General features: G+C 40.3%; 1 protein-coding gene across 3 annotated transcripts; it reads left to right on the forward strand.

Moving 5' to 3' along the window:
* The first annotated feature begins 6,287 nt into the window (after positions 1-6,287).
* TDRD6 (tudor domain containing 6) lies at positions 6,288-19,251 on the forward strand. 3 transcript variants are annotated; one of them, XM_045866982.3, is made up of 4 exons: positions 6,288-12,395; positions 14,009-14,133; positions 15,477-15,566; positions 18,703-19,251. In XM_045866982.3, exons 1-4 carry the CDS (start codon positions 6,329-6,331, stop codon positions 18,724-18,726), a joined length of 6,306 nt encoding a protein of 2,101 aa, XP_045722938.1. In that variant the 5' UTR covers positions 6,288-6,328; the 3' UTR covers positions 18,727-19,251. The 3 variants fall into 3 exon arrangements, with proteins under 3 accessions (XP_045722938.1, XP_064453756.1, XP_064453755.1); XM_064597686.1 differs by lacking the exon at positions 18,703-19,251 and having other exon boundaries at positions 15,477-16,808; XM_064597685.1 differs by lacking the exons at positions 15,477-15,566; positions 18,703-19,251 and having other exon boundaries at positions 14,009-15,203.
* Positions 19,252-20,483: the final 1,232 nt, after the last annotated feature.

Here is a 20,483-nt window from a genome sequence, read left to right on the forward strand (position 1 = left end):
ATATCTAACACATATGTCTCTTCACATTTCATATTTTTCCGGTGAAGTCATATTCATTAATGTGTCTTGGAATTTTGCTCTATCTTTACCAACTTGAAATCATCTTGATCCTCTTCAAAATAACCCACAATAAATAAAAAGGAATAAAAATTTCAGTAATTTTGTGTCCATACTAAAAGACTTAACCATTTCAATCTCACTTGTTGATTATAATACTACTGAATGTGGTATTTATCCTATTGAATACCTAGCATTTAAGTTTGTTTTGCTTAGCTTCCACATTTTTCTCTTCCCAAATGATTTTTTTCTCATTGAAAAATAATTATTTTTAGTTATATACAATCGTTTTTTATATGTATAAGTGAATTAGTATGTATATCTAGAGATAACATTTCTTAAATTTGCTTTTAGTAAGGAATAAAGTGTCTTTATCAAGTGCTCCAAGTCCTATTTCGTTATAACCCACTAATAGTAGGACCATGTCTTTTTTTTTTTTTATATAAATCTTTACTCTCATTAGTATTTCTTTGCTGTTAGGTACTCAACAAAAATTTATTACAATTATATATAACATAAATCAATTAATTTTGTCTTCATTATTTTAAGAATCTATCATAGACTAGTCTGAAATTTCCTTTTGCTAAGGAAATAAAAAAAGGAAATAATTCAGGGAGGTGTTAAATGTAAAAAAAAATGCTGTTCTGTCATCTTCACCTTTTTAAGCACAACCATTTATTTACAACTGAAATAGTTTACATGTTCTTCTCATTAATGAAAACAGATTCCCTCAGAACCTCCACTGGAAAAAAAAGTGTATTTTATTATAATACATGATGGTTAAAAAATTGAGGGGGGTAATCAATTCTCTTCTCCCCAATTAAACCAGGACTCTTTAAAAATGACTATCAAACAAATATATATTATTATTAAATGCCAGGTAATGCGGAGGGCAGATTGAGCATGAATTCTAAAGAACTTTATCCAATTCGGGTTCTACTTCTGACAAAGTAACATAACTATGAGCAAGTCCTTTCATTTCTCTTGATTTCCATTTCTTTATATGAGGAAGTGACTGAACTCTAGAATCTTCTAGAATCTTAACTTGCATATACTTGAGGGTGAGCATTATATTGATGTCATGGAGAAAAAAGCCAGGATTTTAAAAAATTTGTGGGGATTTGCTTTTTCCTGAATTTGATTAACTTCTCATATTTCAAACTTGGTTAAGGTTTATCCAGGCCTTAAAGTATAATACAAACTTTTTATATGGGTGGCCTGTCTCAGGAGAAAATCCTCCCTCACAGAGTAGCAGAGTTCTCTTTGTTCAGGCAACTCTGGGCATGTTACCCTAAGTTCTTACTTTCAACTGCATCTTTAATGCCACATCCAGGACCCTCTCATTCTGACTCCAAGCCATTTTCCTACCCCTTGCATTTCACTGCATACCTGCACTCGACCTCCTTGCAAATGCACTGCTCCACTTTTTTCTCTGGAGATGCTCTTCACTTGGCTGCTTCTCATGCAGTGCTCCTGCTGTGCTCCCCATCTAACTCTGCTCCCATCACTACCCCCCATTCATGCTCATTTTTGGGTTAAAGCCTATTTTAATATCTAGAATTATCTCGGAAGACTTCCACATTTTCAACACTTCTGTGCTCCTACTGCTTCCCTTACTGAGGATGTGTGTCTGTATATATGGAGCAAACATGATAAAGTCATATGTTGTTTTTCTCCTACCTTCAGAATAATTAACGTTGGGTCAGTAACACGTGATTTCATGAGATTCTTTACCATACTAACTGCTTAACTGCATTTTCAAAAGATCGTGTGTGTTTAAACATATGTAATTGTTATAATGTTTAAGAAATATTCAATAGTTAAATAGCTATTTCACAAAAAACCCCCCGAGAATTTAATAGTTTAATACAAAATATTTGGTTAGTTAGTAGTTAATAATGTGACCAGTTTCTATTATTCTTCCTTTTACAGTGTGTATGGAAATTACATCACTATTTTGACCTTCATTGGTAGCATACAAATGCACATTTACCCACTCAAGTGTTTTATTATTTTTGAATTTTGAAGAATACATGATTACTTTTCTCTCCCCGTACTTTACCCCCAACAGGCTGCTGTGATTGTCAACAGCAGCAGGAACCACTTTGAAGGTTTGATTAAAGCAGATGAAGATGCTTAAAGATGTCTGTTTGCTGAAAGTATCTGGTAACAAACAGGAATATATGTGAGTAAATCTAGTGCATTATTCTGATTTTTAAAATAAATGTCTTAAAATGCCTGATTGGTTGTAAAAGGTTTTGTTTTTGTCCTGGCATGGTTTTGTCCTGATGTATTTTTAAGTTAAAATGGTAATAGCAAATTTAGAGATAATTTTTAAACCTTAATCTTTACTTTTCACAATTGAAATAAAAATTGGCTTAATTTAGGTATCAGATTTGAAATCTTTATATTAGCAAAAAAAAAAAAGAATGCTTATGCCTTGTCACTATAAATTTATTAATTTAAAATAAATCCATCTCTGCTAGTGATCCAGTTCTCCTATTAGTCCAGTTCTGCTGTGACTAAAAAGGATTGACAACTGATAATTACAGTGTTGGGCACAGTCACTGGCTGAGGATAGAGGAGGAAGAGAACAATGGAATGCCTTGAAACACTGGAGAGTCATTCTCTTCTTTTTTAATACCATATTCTACTTTGATTTCCATGAGACTATTTCCTTCTGTTGCTTACTATTTTTCAGTCTCTACTGGCCATTTCTTTGCTGCATCGTACTTAAATTTTGGTTCTCTGAGGTTCTGTTCTTGGCCCTCTTGTCACTTTTCACTGTCTCTAGGAAGAGTCAGGCAGTTCTGTGACTTCAGCTACTACACTTAAGCTGGTAATTCCCAAACATTCACCATTGCTCAGTAAATGATAGATGTTGCCATTATCTGTGTTTCTGGCCCTTACACAGTTCTCAGGCTTTAGTCAGGTTTTCTCAGTTGTCAACTATATACCTCTTCCAGGATGGCCACAGTCCTTGTGAGCTGACATTTCCCAATATTACAGAAAATACTGTACAAATTTTGCACAAATATTGTACAAACTTCTGTATAGTGTACAAAAGTATCTGTACAAAAAATATTGTACAAATCCTTCCTCCCTGCCTTTTAAAATCTGGTCCTGCTCCAGGATTCTCTGTTGCACTACAAACTCACTAATGCAGCCAAGAGAGCTCAGGACAGCCTTGACTTCTCATTTGTTTTTATTTTTGTTTTTTTACTTATCATCCAAAATGCTTAAATCCATTTATAAAAAAGATGACTACAGATCAATATCTCTTAGGAACGTAGGTGCAAAAATTCATAAATGCTACTTCATACCCATTAGGATGGCTATTAACAACAACAACATCAACAACAGAAAATAACAAGCATTGGTGAGAAATGTGGAGAAATTGGAACCTTTGGGCATTGCTGGTGAGAATGCAAAATGTTGTAGCTACTATATAAAAAACAGTATAGGGTTTCCTCAAAATATTAAACATAACATTATCACATGACCCAGCAGTCCACTTCTAGGTACCTAGTCAAGGAACTGAAAGCAGGGACTTGGACAGATAGTTGTACACCAATGTCCATAGCAGCATTTTCACATAGCCAAAAGGTGGAAACCCAAATGTCCATAGATGAAAGTATGAATGGATAAACAAAATGTGTGTGTGTGTGTATATATATATATATACACACACACACACACACACATACAATGGAATATTATTCTGCCTCAAAAAGCATTGGAATTCTGAGACATGATACAACATGGATGAATCTTGAAAACAATATGCTGAGTGAAATAAGACAGACACAAATGAACACATATTGTATGATCCTACTTATATGAGATAACTAGAATAACCAGATTCACAGAAACAAAGTACAATAGTGGTTACTATGGCCTGGAATAGGGGAGAATGAGAAGTCAGTGTCTAATGGGAACAGAGGTGGGGATGATGGAAAAGTTCTAGAGATGGATGGTGGTAGCAGGAGCTTAATCTTCACGTGCAGTGGTCTGATTTTTTAAGTTCCCTGTCCAGCAGCAGAGCAATACAGAGCAAGTAAAGCTACCTCTCCTAGACACAGACGTGGGACATTGGAAATATTTGGGAAGATGGGAGCAAAAGGCTTTCAGCCTATAATGGCCAAATGGTATGCCGCTGTTATCCAGGAGTAAAGGCCCTGAACCATAGAAGGAGGTTGGGGGACAAGTTCGATAGAAAACAGAAGTCATTTACTCTGTCTACAACCCTGCAGTCTCCATCAGAGTTTGGTTATACTGCTTGAGCTAATATAGAGAATTGAAATCTCCATTAGTCCATGGGATGATCAAACAATTCCAGATGATAATAAGACCATATTATAATGAACAACTTCCTTTCACCATAAATGACACAGTGCCAGGTAATCCACTTATTCTCTTGTTAAACAGTTATTGCATGTTGACTAAAAGTTCCATATCGTGCTAGGCGCTGAGAATATTAAATATATGAAAGGAGTCCTTGCCTTCAAGAAGTTCATATTCTGGTAGGAAGAGAAATAGTAAACAATTGCATGACATGATAGATATATCATATGTCACAAACACTAAATATAACAGAGGTGTGTAAAAGGGAAGGGATAATCAATTCCACCTGGGTGGATAGTAGAGGAAGAGGACATCACAGCTAGATCTTGCTAGATGTTTTTAAATCAAATGTTTATTTTTCTTCCATCATGAATATAAAGCATTAATTAAATTTGTAAAACAAAACTGAATTTTCAAAGATGAGTTTATCAGATAAAAATCTAACTTTTTAAAGAAATCAAATGATTCTTTTATTCATTCAGTATTTATTGCCTCAGCCCCATGATAGGTTCCAGGAATGCTCAAGGACAACTGCCATTAAAAAGTAAGCACAGGAGAGGCTCTTAGCTGGCTCAGTGCCTTAGAGCATGTGCCTCTTGATCTCAGGGTCCTGAGTTCAAGCCCCATGATGTAGAGCTTGCAAACAAGCAAGCAATAAAAACTTTAAAAAAGAAAAAAGCACAGGAGGCTTTGGCAACATGGGGTTACATCTAACTGGATAGATTGAAAATGCGAAGATTTACACTGTTAGGCCAGGATTATATTAAGCACTGTCTTGATTTTATCTACATTGTATTCGATATTTCAAAATGTGAAGGAGTGACATAAGAAACTCCCACAAATGTGCCTGACTTGGCAAATGAACGAAAATCCACTGTAGGTTCCCTTCCCCTCCCTCCCCGAGTCTTCTGAGAGTTACCTTCGTTAAGATTTAGATGCGGGAACAGAACAAGGAGTCCAGCCAAGAGGTCCGCTGCCGTAGTAGATACAGCAAGAGTATCGAGTCATGTTTCTTCCGCTCCTCTAGACCCCCCTTTTTAAGTCCGGTTCTGTGCCAGCTCTGTGAGTAAAAGAATACATGCCTCCAAGGTTGGGAAGCCAGAACCAGGCAAACAAAAAAGCAGGGAAACTCAGACCAGTAATTGTGGAGAAGGAAGATTTAACAGTCTCCAAGTATGTTCTCACTTTATTGTAACCCTCCCAACAACTCTATCAATTCAAGTGACCGAACGGCTCATGGAAGAGGGTAAGCAACTTGCTGGGGCTCACAACCCTAAAGGTGCACAAGGGCATTCGCTCCGCCCCAGCCTCGGCCGGGAGCGCGGGGCCCTCTTGAGAGTTCGGGCCCTAACGCCCCGGGCACGTGCCTTTGGCGCCTCCAGGTCTCCTTCCCGTTTCCCCGCAGCCCAGCACCGCGCCGGGCACTCGGGGCTCGCTCAGGGCTACGCGGCCGGCCGAAAGGCAAGCGACTCGGGGTGTTCCCAGCGCCCCGCCCTCTGCCCGGCCTTCCCTCCGCGTCCCGCACGGTGGGAGGCGCTCTGAGAAGCTGCCACCGCGCGGGCCGCCGAACGGCCCTCGAAGCCCCTTCCGCCCGGCCTCGCCCCCGCCCTCCCCGGGGGTCCGGCTCCCCTGCGACGCGCCGCCGGCCCGGCCCGCCTCCCGCGCCCGGAACCGGGCGCCGCGCGCAGCAAATGCCTGCGCGGCGCGACCGTGGGCGGTTGGTCCCGCCGCCGGTCTTACCAGTCGGCCGAGTCCGGGGAGCGCGGCGCCGGGCGAGTCGCCGAGGGGACGCCTCGCCAGGCGTCTCTCCCGGCCCCCTGTGCCTTGAGCCTGAGTCCGCGGGGCTCCCCAGCGGGCGCGGGGCGTGGGCGGGCCGGACGCGCCGCCCTCACCGCTCGGGGGCCGACGGCCGCGCCGCGCCTCGGAGATGTGCTCCACGCCCGGGCTGCCCACGCCGGGCGCCTCGCTGGTCCTGCGGGTGTCGTTCGTGGACGTGCACCCTGAGGTGATCCCCGTGCAGCTCTGGGGGCTGGTGGGCCAGCGGCGGGAGGAGTACGTGCGGCTGAGCCGGGAGATTCAGGAGGCGGCGGCCACGCGCGGCCCGTGGGCGCTGGGCGGCGCCTCGGCCTCACCGGGCGAGCTGTGCCTGGTGCAGGTGGGGCTCATGTGGCACCGCTGCCGCGTGGTCAGCCAGCAGGCGCAGGAGAGCCGCGTCTTCCTGCTCGACGAGGGCCGCACCATCACGGCGGGCGCGGGCTCGTTGGCGCCGGGGCGCAGCGACTTCTTCCACCTGCCGTCCGAGGTGCTGGGCTGCGTGCTGGCCGGCCTAGTGCCGGCGGGCGGCGGCGGCGGAGGTGGGGGCGAGCCCCAGCACTGGCCGTCCAGTGCCGTGGACTTCCTCAGCAGCCTGCAGGGCAAGCAGGTGCACGGGCGGGTGCTGGACGTGCTGCTGCTCCATCGCCTGGTCCTTCTGGAGGTGCCCGGGCTGTTCCAGCAGATGCAGGAGCTCGGCCTGGCGCGGCAGGTGCCCGACCGCCTCTTCCGCTCGCTGCTCAAGCGCTACCTAACGGCGGCCACCGTCAGCATGGGCTCCGGGGCCCCGGGCCTCCCGCGCGTCCCTCCCAAGCAGGAGCAGCCTGGCCTGGATTACTTCTACCCGCAGCTGCAGCTGGGCGTGACGGAGCCCGTGGTGGTGACCCAGGTGTGCCACCCCCACCGCATTCACTGCCAGCTCCGGAGCCTCTCGCAGGAGATCCACCGCCTGTCCGAGAGCATGGCCCAGATCTACCGGGGTTTCCCGGGGACGGGGGATGAGAACTCTACCAGTGCCACCTGGGAGGAGAGGGAGGAGAGCCCAGACAAGCCTGGCTCTCCGTGTGCATCCTGTGGGTTGGATGGACATTGGTACAGAGCGCTCTTGCTTGAGACTTTTCGGCCCCAGCGCTGTGCCCAAGTGCTCCACGTAGACTATGGAAGGAAGGAGTTAGTGAGTTGTAGCAGCCTCCGCTACTTGCTGCCTGCGTACTTCCGAATGCCGGTGGTGACCTACCCTTGTGCTTTGTATGGACTCTGGGACGGTGGCCGAGGCTGGTCTCGGTCACAGGTCGGTGACCTGAAGGCCCTGATACTGGGCCAGGCCGTGAATGCAAAGATTGAATTTTACTGTTCCTTTGAGCACGTTTATTATGTCACCCTGTATGGAGAAGATGGGATCAATCTGAATTGTGTCTTCGGAGTCCAGTCCTGTTGCTTGGCGGACCGGTTCCTTCAGAGCCAGGGAGTGGAGGAGGAGGAGGAGGAAGAACAAGAAACAGCTTTTCAGTCTCAGTCTCCTGCTGAAGAAGTGGATGAAGAGATTTCACTCCCGGCCTTAAGATCTATCAGGTTAAAGATAAACGCCTTCTATGATGCCCAGGTGGAGTTTGTGAAAAATCCTTCCAAGTTTTGGATTAGGCTGAGGAAACACAAAGGCACTTTCAGCAAGTTGATGAGAAGAATGTGCAGTTTCTATTCCTCAGCCAGTAAGCTGGATGGCATAGTTTTGAAACCCGAACCCGATGACCTTTGCTGTGTCAAATGGAAAGAAAACGGCTATTATCGGGCTATGGTCACCAGATTAGATGACAAGAGTGTGGATGTGTTTCTAGTTGACCGTGGCAGTTTGGAAAATGTGGATTGGTATGACGTGAAGATGTTGCTTCCCCAGTTTAGGCGGCTACCCATATTGGCTCTCAGGTGCACACTAGCAGATATTTGGCCTTTGGGGAAAAATTGGAGCCAGGAGGCAGTTTCCTTTTTTAAAAAGACCGTACTCCACAAAGAATTAGTTATCCATGTCCTTGATAAGCAGGATAATCAATATGTTATTGAGATTCTTGATGAATCAAGAACAGGGGAAGAAAACATTAGTAAGGTAATTGCTCAAGCTGGGTATGCCAAGTATCAGGAATTTGAAACAAAGGAAAATATTCCCGGAAATGTCCACTCTCCAGGGCATGTTTCAAGCCATTTTACTGCTGAGAATGATAAAATATCTCCTGCCAAAAAGGTAGAAGTAGAACAGAAAGCCAAGAGCGACAATAAAACTACATCTGTTTCAGAAATTTTGGCTGATACAACAGTCATTACAGATATTCCAACTGGACTAGTTGTGCAGGAAAAAGAGAAAAGAGTATCTGCTTATTCTTCTCTTATACAGAATTTCTTGGAAATTAAGCCAGGCTCTTCTTGTAAAGGAGAGCTGAAAGTTGGAAGTACAGTAGAAGTCAAAGTGTCTTATGTTGAAAACCCTGGCTACTTCTGGTGTCAGCTGACCAGGAACATTCAAGGATTTAAAACTTTGATGTGTAATATCCAGGACTACTGCAAGAACACAGCTACTCCTTACCAGGGGACCACCCCCGCTTGTTTGGCAAAACGAACAGTAAATGGAAAATGGTCCAGGGCTGTGATTAGCAGGGCACAATCTGCAGAGCATGTCAAAGTAATGTTCGTAGATTATGGAGACAAAGAAATGGTATCTGTGAAGAATATTTACTCAATTAGTGAAGAATTTCTCAAAGTTAAGGCTCAGGCTTTTCGGTGCAGTCTTTATAATTTAATTCAACCAACTGGTCAAAATCCTTTTGCTTGGGATGAAAAGGCAATACAAGCTTTTAGTGAGTTTGTTGACAATGCATGGGAAGAGAATCTCGAATTAAAATGCACAATATTTGCTTTGGCTTCAGTACAAGATGAAGAACTGTTTAATGTTGTGGATTTGCTCACACCCTTTCAGAGCGCATGCCATTTTTTGGTAGAAAAGAGACTCGCAAGACCAGTTAAACTTCAGAAGCCTCTGGAGGCCTCTGTTCAGTTGCATTCTTTCTACTATTCGACACACGATATGAAAATTGGAAATGAAGAATCCGTGTATATAACACATGTTGATGACCCTTGGACATTTTATTGCCAACTGGGAAGAAATGCGAGTATTTTAGAACAGTTGTCCTGTAATATTACACAATTAAGTAAAGTTTTGCTGAACTTAAAAACATCTCCCTTGATCCCTGGAACCTTGTGCCTTGCCAAGTATACTGATGGAAACTGGTATAGGGGGATAATAATAGAAAAAGAACCAAATAAAGTCTTTTTTGTGGATTTTGGAAACATTTGTGTGGTAACAAACGAGGATCTGCTTCCAATACCTAGTGATGCATATGATGTCTTACTTTTGCCCATGCAAGCTGTTAAATGTTCATTATCTGATATTCCTGACCATATACCAGAAGAAATTACAACATGGTTTCAGGAGACTATTTTAGATAAGTCGTTGAAGGCTTTGGTTGTAGCAAAAGATCCAGATGGAAGACTGATTATAGAACTACATGATGACAGTATTCAAATTAATGCTAACATTAATGAGAAGGTGGGGCTACTCGGCTACAAAGGTGGGACCAAAAAAAAAGAAAGTGAAGCACTCCTTGCTGCAACTGAAACTCTTGAAATAAAGAAGCAAAATACGAAGTTGTTGCCTGCAGAGTACATAAGTAAACCAGTAGAAAACAAATTACGTAGTATGGAGATATTGGGAACATCCTACAAATCTAAGGTCACCTCAGCATGTAAGGAAACCAAGATTTTACGAAGTTCAACAAAGACAGACATAGTCACTCAGTATCAGGACTCTGTGGGAAATCAAGGTAATCAAGTGTGTCCCCTAACACCAGAAAAGAAAGAAGAAAGTTTTGCTGAGCCACCTTTGAAAGCGACAAAACTAGAAGCTACTCCTTCAGAGAGAAACCTAGGAGATTCATATAACAAAGATTTGCCTTTAAAATTTTCTGACTTCCCTCAGAAGATTATAATGCCTGGCTTTAAAACAGCTGTGTATGTTTCTCATATAAATGACCTTTCAGACTTTTATGTTCAATTAACAGAAGATGAAGCTGAAATCACTCATCTTTCAGAGAGGTTAAATGATGCTAGAACGAGGCCAGAATATTATTCAGGTCCACCTTTGCAGAGAGGAGATGTAATATGTGCCATTTTTCCGGAAGACAGTTTATGGTATCGAGCTGTGGTCAAGGAACAGCAACCCAATGACCTTCTATCTGTACAATTTATAGATTATGGCAATGTTTCTATGGTTCATACTAACAAGGTAGGTAAGCTTGACCTTATGAATGCACTGTTACCAGGATTGTGCATTCACTGCTCCTTGAGGGGACTTTGGGTCCCTGAGATTTTAAAATGTAAGGAAATGATGCATTACTTTTCTCGAAGGACAGATGAGGTTCAAATAAGATGTGAATTTGTTAAATTTCAAGGCAGATGGGAAGTTATTCTTGTGGATGAACATGGGATCATAGCAGAAGATATGATTAGCAGATATGCTTTCAGTGAAAAATCTCAAGTAGGACTTTCTAATCAAATAATTGAAAGTGCCTGCTCCAAGTCTGTAAACAAAACTGACATTGACACTTCACTGTTTCTTAACTGGTATAATCCAAAGATGAAGATGGTAAGGGCTTATGCCACTGTGATAGATGGACCGGAGTATTTTTGGTGTCAGTTTGCCGATACTGAGAAACTTCAGTATTTAGAAGTAGAAGTACAAACTGCTGGAGAACAGGTAACAGATAGGCGAAGTTGTGTCCCATGCCCTCATATTGGAGATCCTTGCATAGTGAGATATAGAGAAGATGGACATTATTATCGGGCACTTATCACCAGTATTTGTGATGATTATCTTGTATCCGTCAGACTTGTAGACTTTGGAAACATTGAAGACTGTGTGGACCCCAAAGCTCTCTGGAACATTCCTTCTGAACTTTTGGTGGTCCCCATGCAAGCCTTTCCATGTTGCCTCTCAGGATTTAATATTTCAGAAGGTGTGTGCCCTCAGGAGGGAAATGACTACTTTTATGAAATAGTAACAGAAGATGTGTTGGAGATAACAATATTAGAAATCAAAAGGGATGTTTGTAATATCCCTTTAGCAGTTGTTGACTTGAAAAGCAAAGGCGAGAGTATTAATGAGAAAATGAAGAAATATTCTAAGATTGGTATTAGTAACAGTGATCTGCCCTATGAAAAAAAAGGCCCAGAGATAAAGGGAGCCCTTGGGTCCCTCAGTCCTGAGGTTGGACTTAAGAAACCAAGTAGTAAAGCTGGACAAGAGAAAACACCGTATGTAGAGCCACAGACAGATGAGCTCTCCGAAAGAGTTGAAAAAGACTTCAACATTCTCGAAACCAAGCCAAGTAAATTCTATGCCCCTGACACTGATAACATTTTTGAAGCTTTCGAAAACCCATGCAAAGATAAAATTGGCCCCGAGGTCCTGGAAGGTGATATAGAGTGCCATTTGGTTGACAAGGCCAAGTTTGATGACCAATACCTCATGACAGGATTCAACGCGTTACTACCGCAGGCGAGCGAAACAAAGGAGATACTAGAACTGAACTCCCTCGAGGTGCCCCTTTCCCCTGATGATGAATCCAAAGAGTTCCTGGAACTGGAGTCCACTGAGTTACAGCATTCCCTCGTCGGGGACGAAGAGAAGGAAGAGCTAGGCCTGGGGCCTCCCATCGCGCCGCCGCCCCAGGGCTGTGACCCAGAAGGCACCCTGCAGCCATTTACGGTGCGGCTTCCCCTCAGCTGTGACGTGGAGAAGCAGCTGGAACTCGCATTACCCACAGCCCAGCTGTGTCTGGATGACAGAATAAACCCTGTGTTGCTCAGAGCTGATCAGAAGGCCCAAGGACCCACGTGTACGGAAGACACAAGAGAGTCAAGTTGTGTGGAATGTTTCGAGGACCAGTGCTGGTCACCACTGCACCTACACGGGAAGAATCGTGATCCCAACATGCAGACTGAAACGAATATATATAAAGAAGAATTTATAGAGTATAACAACAGAGATGCCATTTCATCATTGACTTTGTTCTCTGAAGAAGAATCCAGAGCCGGAAGGAAGCACCATGATAATGCTTTACAAGATCATGTCTCAGGTAGGTGATTCCTCAGACTTTATTTAACTCCGTGTCTTTCAAAAGTACTTATTTGTCTCAAAGATAATGACTATTTATTTATTTTTGTCTTGGTTGGTTTTTAAAATGAATTTTGGGGGAAAAAGTTTAGAACCTGGAAAGAGAATCAGATTTAGATTTCATGAAGGGCATCTTAAATGTGGGGAGATTAAGTTGTGAAATCAATGTGGAATCATGCTGTATGAAATGCTGAATTGTTAATACTGTGTTTAAAAGTAGAATGCTTTAAATCAGTGTTTCCAAAAAGAAATTATGTTTAAAATGTAAACAAGCTTTAAAATCAAGGGGTTATTTTTTTGGTAAGTCTTAAAAAAACAGCATTCCTTTGCTAAGCACAACTATAGGCATGAATTGATGATAGGGATCACTTTGGCAGTTTTCAAATTTAACTCTTTTCTTTTATGCATATACCTTGCCATTGATTTAGAAACCCCTAAACAAACACTAGATTTAGGGAGCTTATATTAACCATACAAGAGAACAGCCATGAGTAAATATTGGAGAACATTTATTGTCATTAGCTTTTTTACAAATTACATTTACTGATGTTTTCTTGGCTACTTAGTAAGATTTAAAAGTTACAAGAAATGGCTAACTTTTAGGATTTTTAAAATAATCAGTGTTAGACTTTTTATAAGTCAGTTCTTATATTGTTAAATATGAGCCATTCTACAAAAGAGAGAAAGCAGCAGTCTAGGGAGAATGAAAATTACCGTAATCCCACCATTGATAAGCTGCAATGCACTTGCTTGCTATTGTCTTTCACCCTGTGTGTGTCTATTTACGTACAGTTTTCAAAACTAAACACAAATCACAATCGTAGTGTTGAATCCTGCATTTTAATCCCTTAAATATGCTTTCAAAATATTTTAATTCTATGGTATGCCACTCTGTGGATATACTGTGGTTTATTTAAGTATTACCCTAGATTTTTAGTCCTCATTGCCACATTTAAATAATAATAAGTAATAGCCTTATGATAAGAATGTCTGCTAACTTGTAATATGCTGCTTCGCTAAAGAAATGGCTCTTGTAGGGGCGCCTGGGTGGCTCAGTGGTTAAGTGTCTGCCTTCGGCTCAGGTCATGATCCCAGGGTCCTGGGATGGAGCCCTGCATCGAGCCCCGCATCGGGCTCCCTGCTCAGCGGGAAGCCTGCTTCTCCCTCCCCCACTTCCCCTGCTTGTGTTCCCTCTCTCGCTGTGTCTCTCTCTGTCAAATAAATAAATAAAATCTTAAAGAAAAAAAAAAAAAGGAATGGCTCTTGTAACCATTGACCACATCACATGTGGCAACAGTAACCAGCTTTTAAGAGTAAGTTTCAAAGTCAGGAATCCGATTCATATCCTAAAAAAGACACATCACATCATAGTGGTGTTTTTTTGAAGAAAGCCGTAAGGAATTATATTGGGAAGGGGCACCGGGAGAATTTAAAATAAAAATTCAGGAAAAGAGACAAACTCAGACCAGACATGATGCTGATTATATAGGAATAGTGAGTGCAGATTAAGAAAATGCTTTGCTTGTGTATCAAGGGATTAAGAGGTATGCATTGAGGCTTTATTCAATTTGGCAGCTCAACCAGAGAAAACCTACACTCTGAAAGGATTTACTGTTGGATCCAAATGTGTTGTGTGGTCAAATCTAAGAAACACATGGTCTAAATGTGAGATTCTGGAAATCGCTGAAGAAGGCACAAGGGTAAGTGAAGTGGGAGTGTTTCATCTCCAAATGTACTTGGTGACTGTTAAGGAAATTTTACTGGAAGTTACCAGATTAGAAAATGCAATTGAGCAGACATTTTCTGGATCATTCCTCCTGATAATTTGGTGCCAATTTGGATTATGTCCTGAATGTCTGTACTTTTGGTGCAGTGCAGAAGTCATTTCAAAGTTCATATATAAGCATCCTAGCAAGAAACCTTCTTAGGCTCTTTCAGCTCCCTTGCCTCTGAAATCCCATCAGTCACCAAATTCTACACTTTCCACTTCTTACCACGTAGTTAAAGCTTTTTATGCCTAATGCCACTGCCTTCGTTTTAAGTCCCATTTTTACAAGTAGATTACTCTATTTACCCTTCTATTTGGTTTACTTCTAGTCTTCCTCAGTTGATTCTCTACAACGCAAATCTGAGTAGGGCATTCCTGCATGTAAAACTTGCTGGGGCTTTCTAGTTGATGGTGCTTCTCCCGTGATCTGAAAACCACCCGTATCAGAATCACCTGCTGTGTTTCTTAGATTGTGGATGCCTAGATCTTGCCCTGGCTGGCTGATTCAGAATATCTGGGGGGGAGGACAAGGAATGTGCATTCTAATGCCATTAAAATTTGAGAACCAGTAGTCTAGGATAGAAAAGTCAGGCTCATTAACATGGCATGGTCCTCTAGAGGCCCTGGAAGTGCTCTAGGTTTGAGTGTCCATATTATTCTCCAGCTTTATGTTTATGTTTTGTACCTTATATTAGATGCACATCAAACTGCTTGATTTCTCTTATGTATACCATTCTACTTGGCTCCTCTGATATATTAAGTAATGTAGTTCTATTCACTTGTATTCTATCCCCCTCCTAGACTGGTTAATTTTCACTTATTTTTGAAAGATTTTCATTGCAACTTCATTTTCATTTTGCACTGCCTCTTCCAGGAAGCATTCACTAGCATTATTTTCTAAATCTCTCCATCTTTTCACCCTCCCCCTCCTACCAAAAAACCTTGGCTTGATACCTATATTATTCCTATTATTCCTGCTACAGAAGTCTGTACTTTCTACTTTGTATTGTAATGTTCTTCTTATAGATCTGTTTCTCCACAAAATTTTGAACTTCTCGAGATCTCATTGTTAACCATCTTTGATCTCTAGGCATAGATACACAGTATGTTAATTGAACAGAAGTTCTGTTGAGTTGAAATGTAAAATTGAAGTTTAATAAAATTATCTTCATTGCCTTTTGAGGTATTTCATTTGAAGAAGGATTGCTGTGGTCCATAAATCACTTACAGTTTTTGGAAACTACCAGTTTTTATTAATTTTTTTTTCTCTTGCAGGTTTTGAACCTTTCAAATGGTATGGAGGAGATAGTGAACCCTGAGAACGTTTGGAATGGCATACCCAAATTGGATAAGAGTCCATTTGAGGTATGGAATTATATAAACACTAATTAACGAGAGCATTGTCTTTCATTTTGAAAGATGACTTAAGCTATTTCCAAAGCCCTTGTGTTGGGAATGATGGAGAAAAAAAAAATACTAATACTGGGATAACAACAATGAAAAACAGCAGTAACAAAATCAGTGATTCTGGATTTTATGCCAGGTATCCCTTTGGGCAAACCAGTTATTAATGTTTTACTCTTTGATTTTTTGGAGGGATTTTAAACATGAAAATTGTTTGATGTCTGAGACCTTTATAAAATATGTTTGATGTAGAAAATCTGGAAAAATGGCAGAGTTAAAAAGGAAAAAGTATCTGTCACCTGTAATACATCTATCCAAGACAAAGAGATTGATCAGTTTTGTTTTCTTTCATAATTTTTTTTCTGTTTATATGGAATGTAAGTATATCATCTGCATATTTTGAGCATAATTTATTTCATTCTGCGTAGTTTTATATGCTATGTTCTTCATTTAAAATTATATGGTGGGAAATTCCTATGCCATTATAATCTCTGGGCATTTGAGTTTATTCTGTTTGGAGTTTGTTGAACTTCTTGCTTTAAAATCTGTGTCAGATAGTTCTAGTACCTGGTCATCTCAGGGCTTGCCATTTAATGATTGCCTTGAAAAATGATTAACTTTTCCTGATTCTTTGTATGTTGAATAATTTTGGATTATGTCCTGAATGTCTTGAATATTGTGTTGTAAAACTTTGGATCCTGTTAAAATCTTCTAGAAAATATTGAAATTTTTGTTTTAGCAGGTGATCAACTGTTAGGTTCATACCACAAGTTCTGTCTCTCCTGAGTTTGTTGGTTCCAGTGTCAGTTTACTTTTTTTTTTTTTTTACCTTTTTTTAAAAAAGATTTTTTTTATTCATTTGTCAGAGAGAGAGAGAGAGCACAAGCAGGGGGAGAAGCAGGCAGAGGGAGAAGCAGACTCTCTGCTGAGCAGGGAGCCCAATGTGGGACTCCATCCCAGGACCCTGGGATCATGACCTGAGCTGAAGGCAGACGTTTAACTGACTGAGCCACCCAGGCGCCCCCCTTTCCAGAATTTTTAATTGTAATCAGTGTGAGAGAGAGGCCGTAGTTGGCTCATTCTGCCTTGGCTGCAACCAGAAGGCCATAGTTGCATAATATTAGATGACATGAATGGTTAGTCACTTGTTAAACCATTTCTCCCAGTGGTGCACATTGAGGTCATTTAAAATGTTCCACTATAAAAAATCATTGAACATCTCTCTCTACAGCCTTATATTAATTCCATGCTTTTGTTTACTTGTCAAAAATAACAACTTGCTTCATTTATATTGCATCAGTATTTCCTAAAAAAATGTTCTTTTACATTGTGATCTTTTCCATTCATTAATTTTCAAGAAGCCACAGCCAAATGCATAGATAGATACATATAAGATTCTGTTTGGATGAACTACCCTATACCTGCCAAATACAAGGTAACAATTTGAGACAAAGTGTTCATAAAATAGTATAGATATAATTCTGGCCTTACATCGATTAGCAAATATAGAGACTACTTATGAGTAAGGCTTTTCTTTTTAAAATTTGGTTATTAATGAGATTGAAATGATCCTTTCCTTAAATTTGAAGAAACTCTTACATATGTGTCTACAAATGAACTGGTTTTCCTTAAAAAGTGGATACTGTGAGGTATTAAATTGTACGTGACTTTTCTGGTAATATGTCAAGGCACTGTGATCTGGGAGTCTTTCTGATTACATATTTTTTAGAAATTTTTTTCATCTGAGTGATTTCATTTCACTGTAAGAATATGTCTCATGAATTAATTTCTGTATAGGCCTCATGTACACACACAGTGCTATTATTTGTTGAAAGGAGTATAGGAGAAATATCCCTCTTCATCAAGTCTTTAATAAAGGATCTGTGGCTCACCATGGATAATGTGTTTGAACAGTAGCCCTTTGAAAAATGTACCAGACTCCAGAGTTGTTGGTTTGGGAGCTAAAAATTGGAAAAGGTACTTTATTCCCTGTGTTGGATGCTCCAGTAGACATGTTTCAGAGAAATGAGTATTGGGAAGATAGAAATGTACTCAGATGATTCTTTGCTATAAAATCAGATTGTCATACTTTTAAAAGGGTAAGTTTTTCATTGCTTACCATTTTTCTGGTTTATCTATGGTCCCCTTTCTGATTTTAATCATTTTGTGTCTGTAACAAAAAATTGGTAGTAATCCAAAGGTTCCTTCTGTTAGGCTATATTCCAAACGGGGGCAAGACCTTTACTTTATGTCATCAGTTGATACTACAATTGAGGGTAACTTGTGTTTTTAAAATAAAATAACTGTTATCACCACTTTGCTAAGTCTTAAAGATACCATTATCATGAATCCTCAAATAAAAATGGTTTACCAATTTACTTAGATGTCAGTAGTAGAAAAAACAAAACAAAACTCTTTAGTTAGAAATATTAAATGTGCTTCTGGGGATAAATAACCAAGAAGAGGATTTCTTGAAATATTATAAGAAAACTTATTTGTTGATTGAATTCATCTTGAAAATTACATTGTGAATTTGATAAATTTATATTTTAAAGTACTTTAGAGAATTTTCCAGTGTTGATTAGCTCATACATTCAAATGATCTTTGTATGTGAAATGATCTCTTGGAATTTCTTTCTGGGTTTTCAGTTTAGCTCATAAGATTCAATTTGTTGAAAGTTACTGGTTATTGCATGATCTTGTTCATAAGTAGCACACTGGTTCTTAGAATTGAGGTACACTGAGAAGGAAATCAGCTCTGGGTGGCTATATATTATTCGAAAAATACATACTAATGAAAGAGAACTATTTGGTTATCAGCTTGGCTAACATCATTCTAGCAAAATACAAAATATGCCAATTTTATAATATTTTAGAGAAACTTTGTTTGATAACAGGTAGAGTGTAGAACAAAATTACTAAAAGAAAAAAAAAAAACAACAACAGCAATCTCTGCGGGAATTTCTCCACAGAATAATTCTCACCATTTTGAGAGGACATTAAATTTGTTGTGATAGCACCATGTAAATAATTTTCTTGTTTCTTTCTTTTTCAACTTGAAGGTTTCCCCCCCCCTTCTCTTTTTTTTTTTTTCCAGAAAAGGGGTCTGGAGGTGATATAGATTTAACAGTGGATCCATACATGTGCCAGTCAGTCAGAAACTGCTCTTAAACAAGTGGCATCTCACCCAGACTGACAGAGCATTTGAGCCTATCGAGAGCATGTAATCACAAGAAGCTGTCATTTTTGAAAACTTTGATATGCACTGAAAACAAAATAGATCTCAGGGTGATTATGCAGTGGATTTATAGTGGTGTTGCTGTATATATGGATCTGGGATCTTTGTTCTCCCTTTAAATGTGTTATGTTCCTAATCAGTTAGGAGGATTTATTTTGCTAAACAGTTTGCTAACATATTACTCAAATTAAAAAAAAAAAACCCTATTTTTGTTTCTTTTGAATATAGTGTTTAAATTAAAATAGAAAATTATAGGTTTATGACAAGTATATCATATGATGCTACTTTGGGGGATGGCTTTGTTAGCAGTAACTCCTCCAGATTTTTTGTTTTTGTTTCTGAAGCTTTGCCTTGTCTATCTAGTTAAACATTTGACTAATACTCCGTTTGATTTTGGAAGTATTCTAATACGACCCCAGATGTGAATAAAGTTTCTCCTGAAAGGTGTGGTGGTTTCATTTTATTAAAAAGGAAATATGATTCTGGAACATCTGCGGTTCTGGATTATCTGTAGTAATGGGGGAAACAGCAATCGTCAATATTAGCTCTTATAGGTCAGTCCCTCAACTGGTGCTGTAAGTGCCTTTCTCATTTAATTCTCAACCACAAGGGGGGGCAATAGTGTCCATATTTTATGGGTGAGAAAACTGATGCTTTTTAGAGAAGTTACATAACTTCTCTACAGGCCAAAGAGCTGGAGAGCCTCAGAAACCTGATCAAACGCAGACCCATCTAACTTCAAAGCCCATGCTGTTAAAACAGGGTTTTGTATAGCTGGTGGTACCGATCCTAGCTGTGGGACACTTCTTAGCCATGTGCTGCTGACGAGGTATGTGACCTGGACAGGTTATACACGGCCTCTGAGACCTGATCTTCCTCATCTGTCAAGCGGGATAGTAAAACCTTTCTCGAAGTGCTTTTAAGACTGGAAATAGCATTCTTTTCCCTGAAAGATACTCAATGTGCACATTGGGTCATTATTATATTTTTAAGTTTTAACTCATTAGGTCTTTTTTTTGTGTGGTTATATTCTCCTTTAGCATCTGCATATACCACCGACAAAGGATTTTAAAAAGATATTACTGAATGAGACATCAGGACAATTGGAAGTGTTATCCATTTCTAAAATGAATAAGGAAGTTTGCTACATGAAGGTCGGGGGAAGATGTACGTCTGTGAAACATTATCAGACCCTGAAGCCTGGTGGGGCAACAGTGAGAACTAAGGACATTGAAAGCTGGGTATAATTTCAGTAAGTAGAAAGGAGAGGGTTTTGCAGTAAACATAGTTGAGGTAGAAAGCATATTGCTTGTTCCTGGGATAAGAATAGACAAGTCTGGTTCATTCCTGCAGGTGATATGGATGTGGATTAGTGGCAGAAAAGGTCAGTGAAGATACATTAGGGCCAGGTTATAGAAAGCCTTCAGTTTCATGCTAAGGAGTTTAACTCTTCAAAAATTTTTAAAATCAGAATGGCTATAGGATAGGAGAAGTCAAACTGCTCAAAGTGAGTGTTTTTGCACCCTGAAACATTAAGATAGCCTGAAGTGTCAAATCAAAATACACAGTTACTTATTAACTGAGCACAAGGGGTAGGGATGGAATAGTTTACCAGGCTTGCTTACGAAGTCCTGATTATC

This window comes from Mirounga angustirostris, unplaced genomic scaffold (genome assembly GCF_029215605.1).
Source record: "Mirounga angustirostris isolate CCGP_5_RB_7025 unplaced genomic scaffold, mMirAng1.0.hap1 SCAF_8, whole genome shotgun sequence".
In the NCBI taxonomy this organism is placed as follows: domain Eukaryota; kingdom Metazoa; phylum Chordata; class Mammalia; order Carnivora; family Phocidae; genus Mirounga; species Mirounga angustirostris.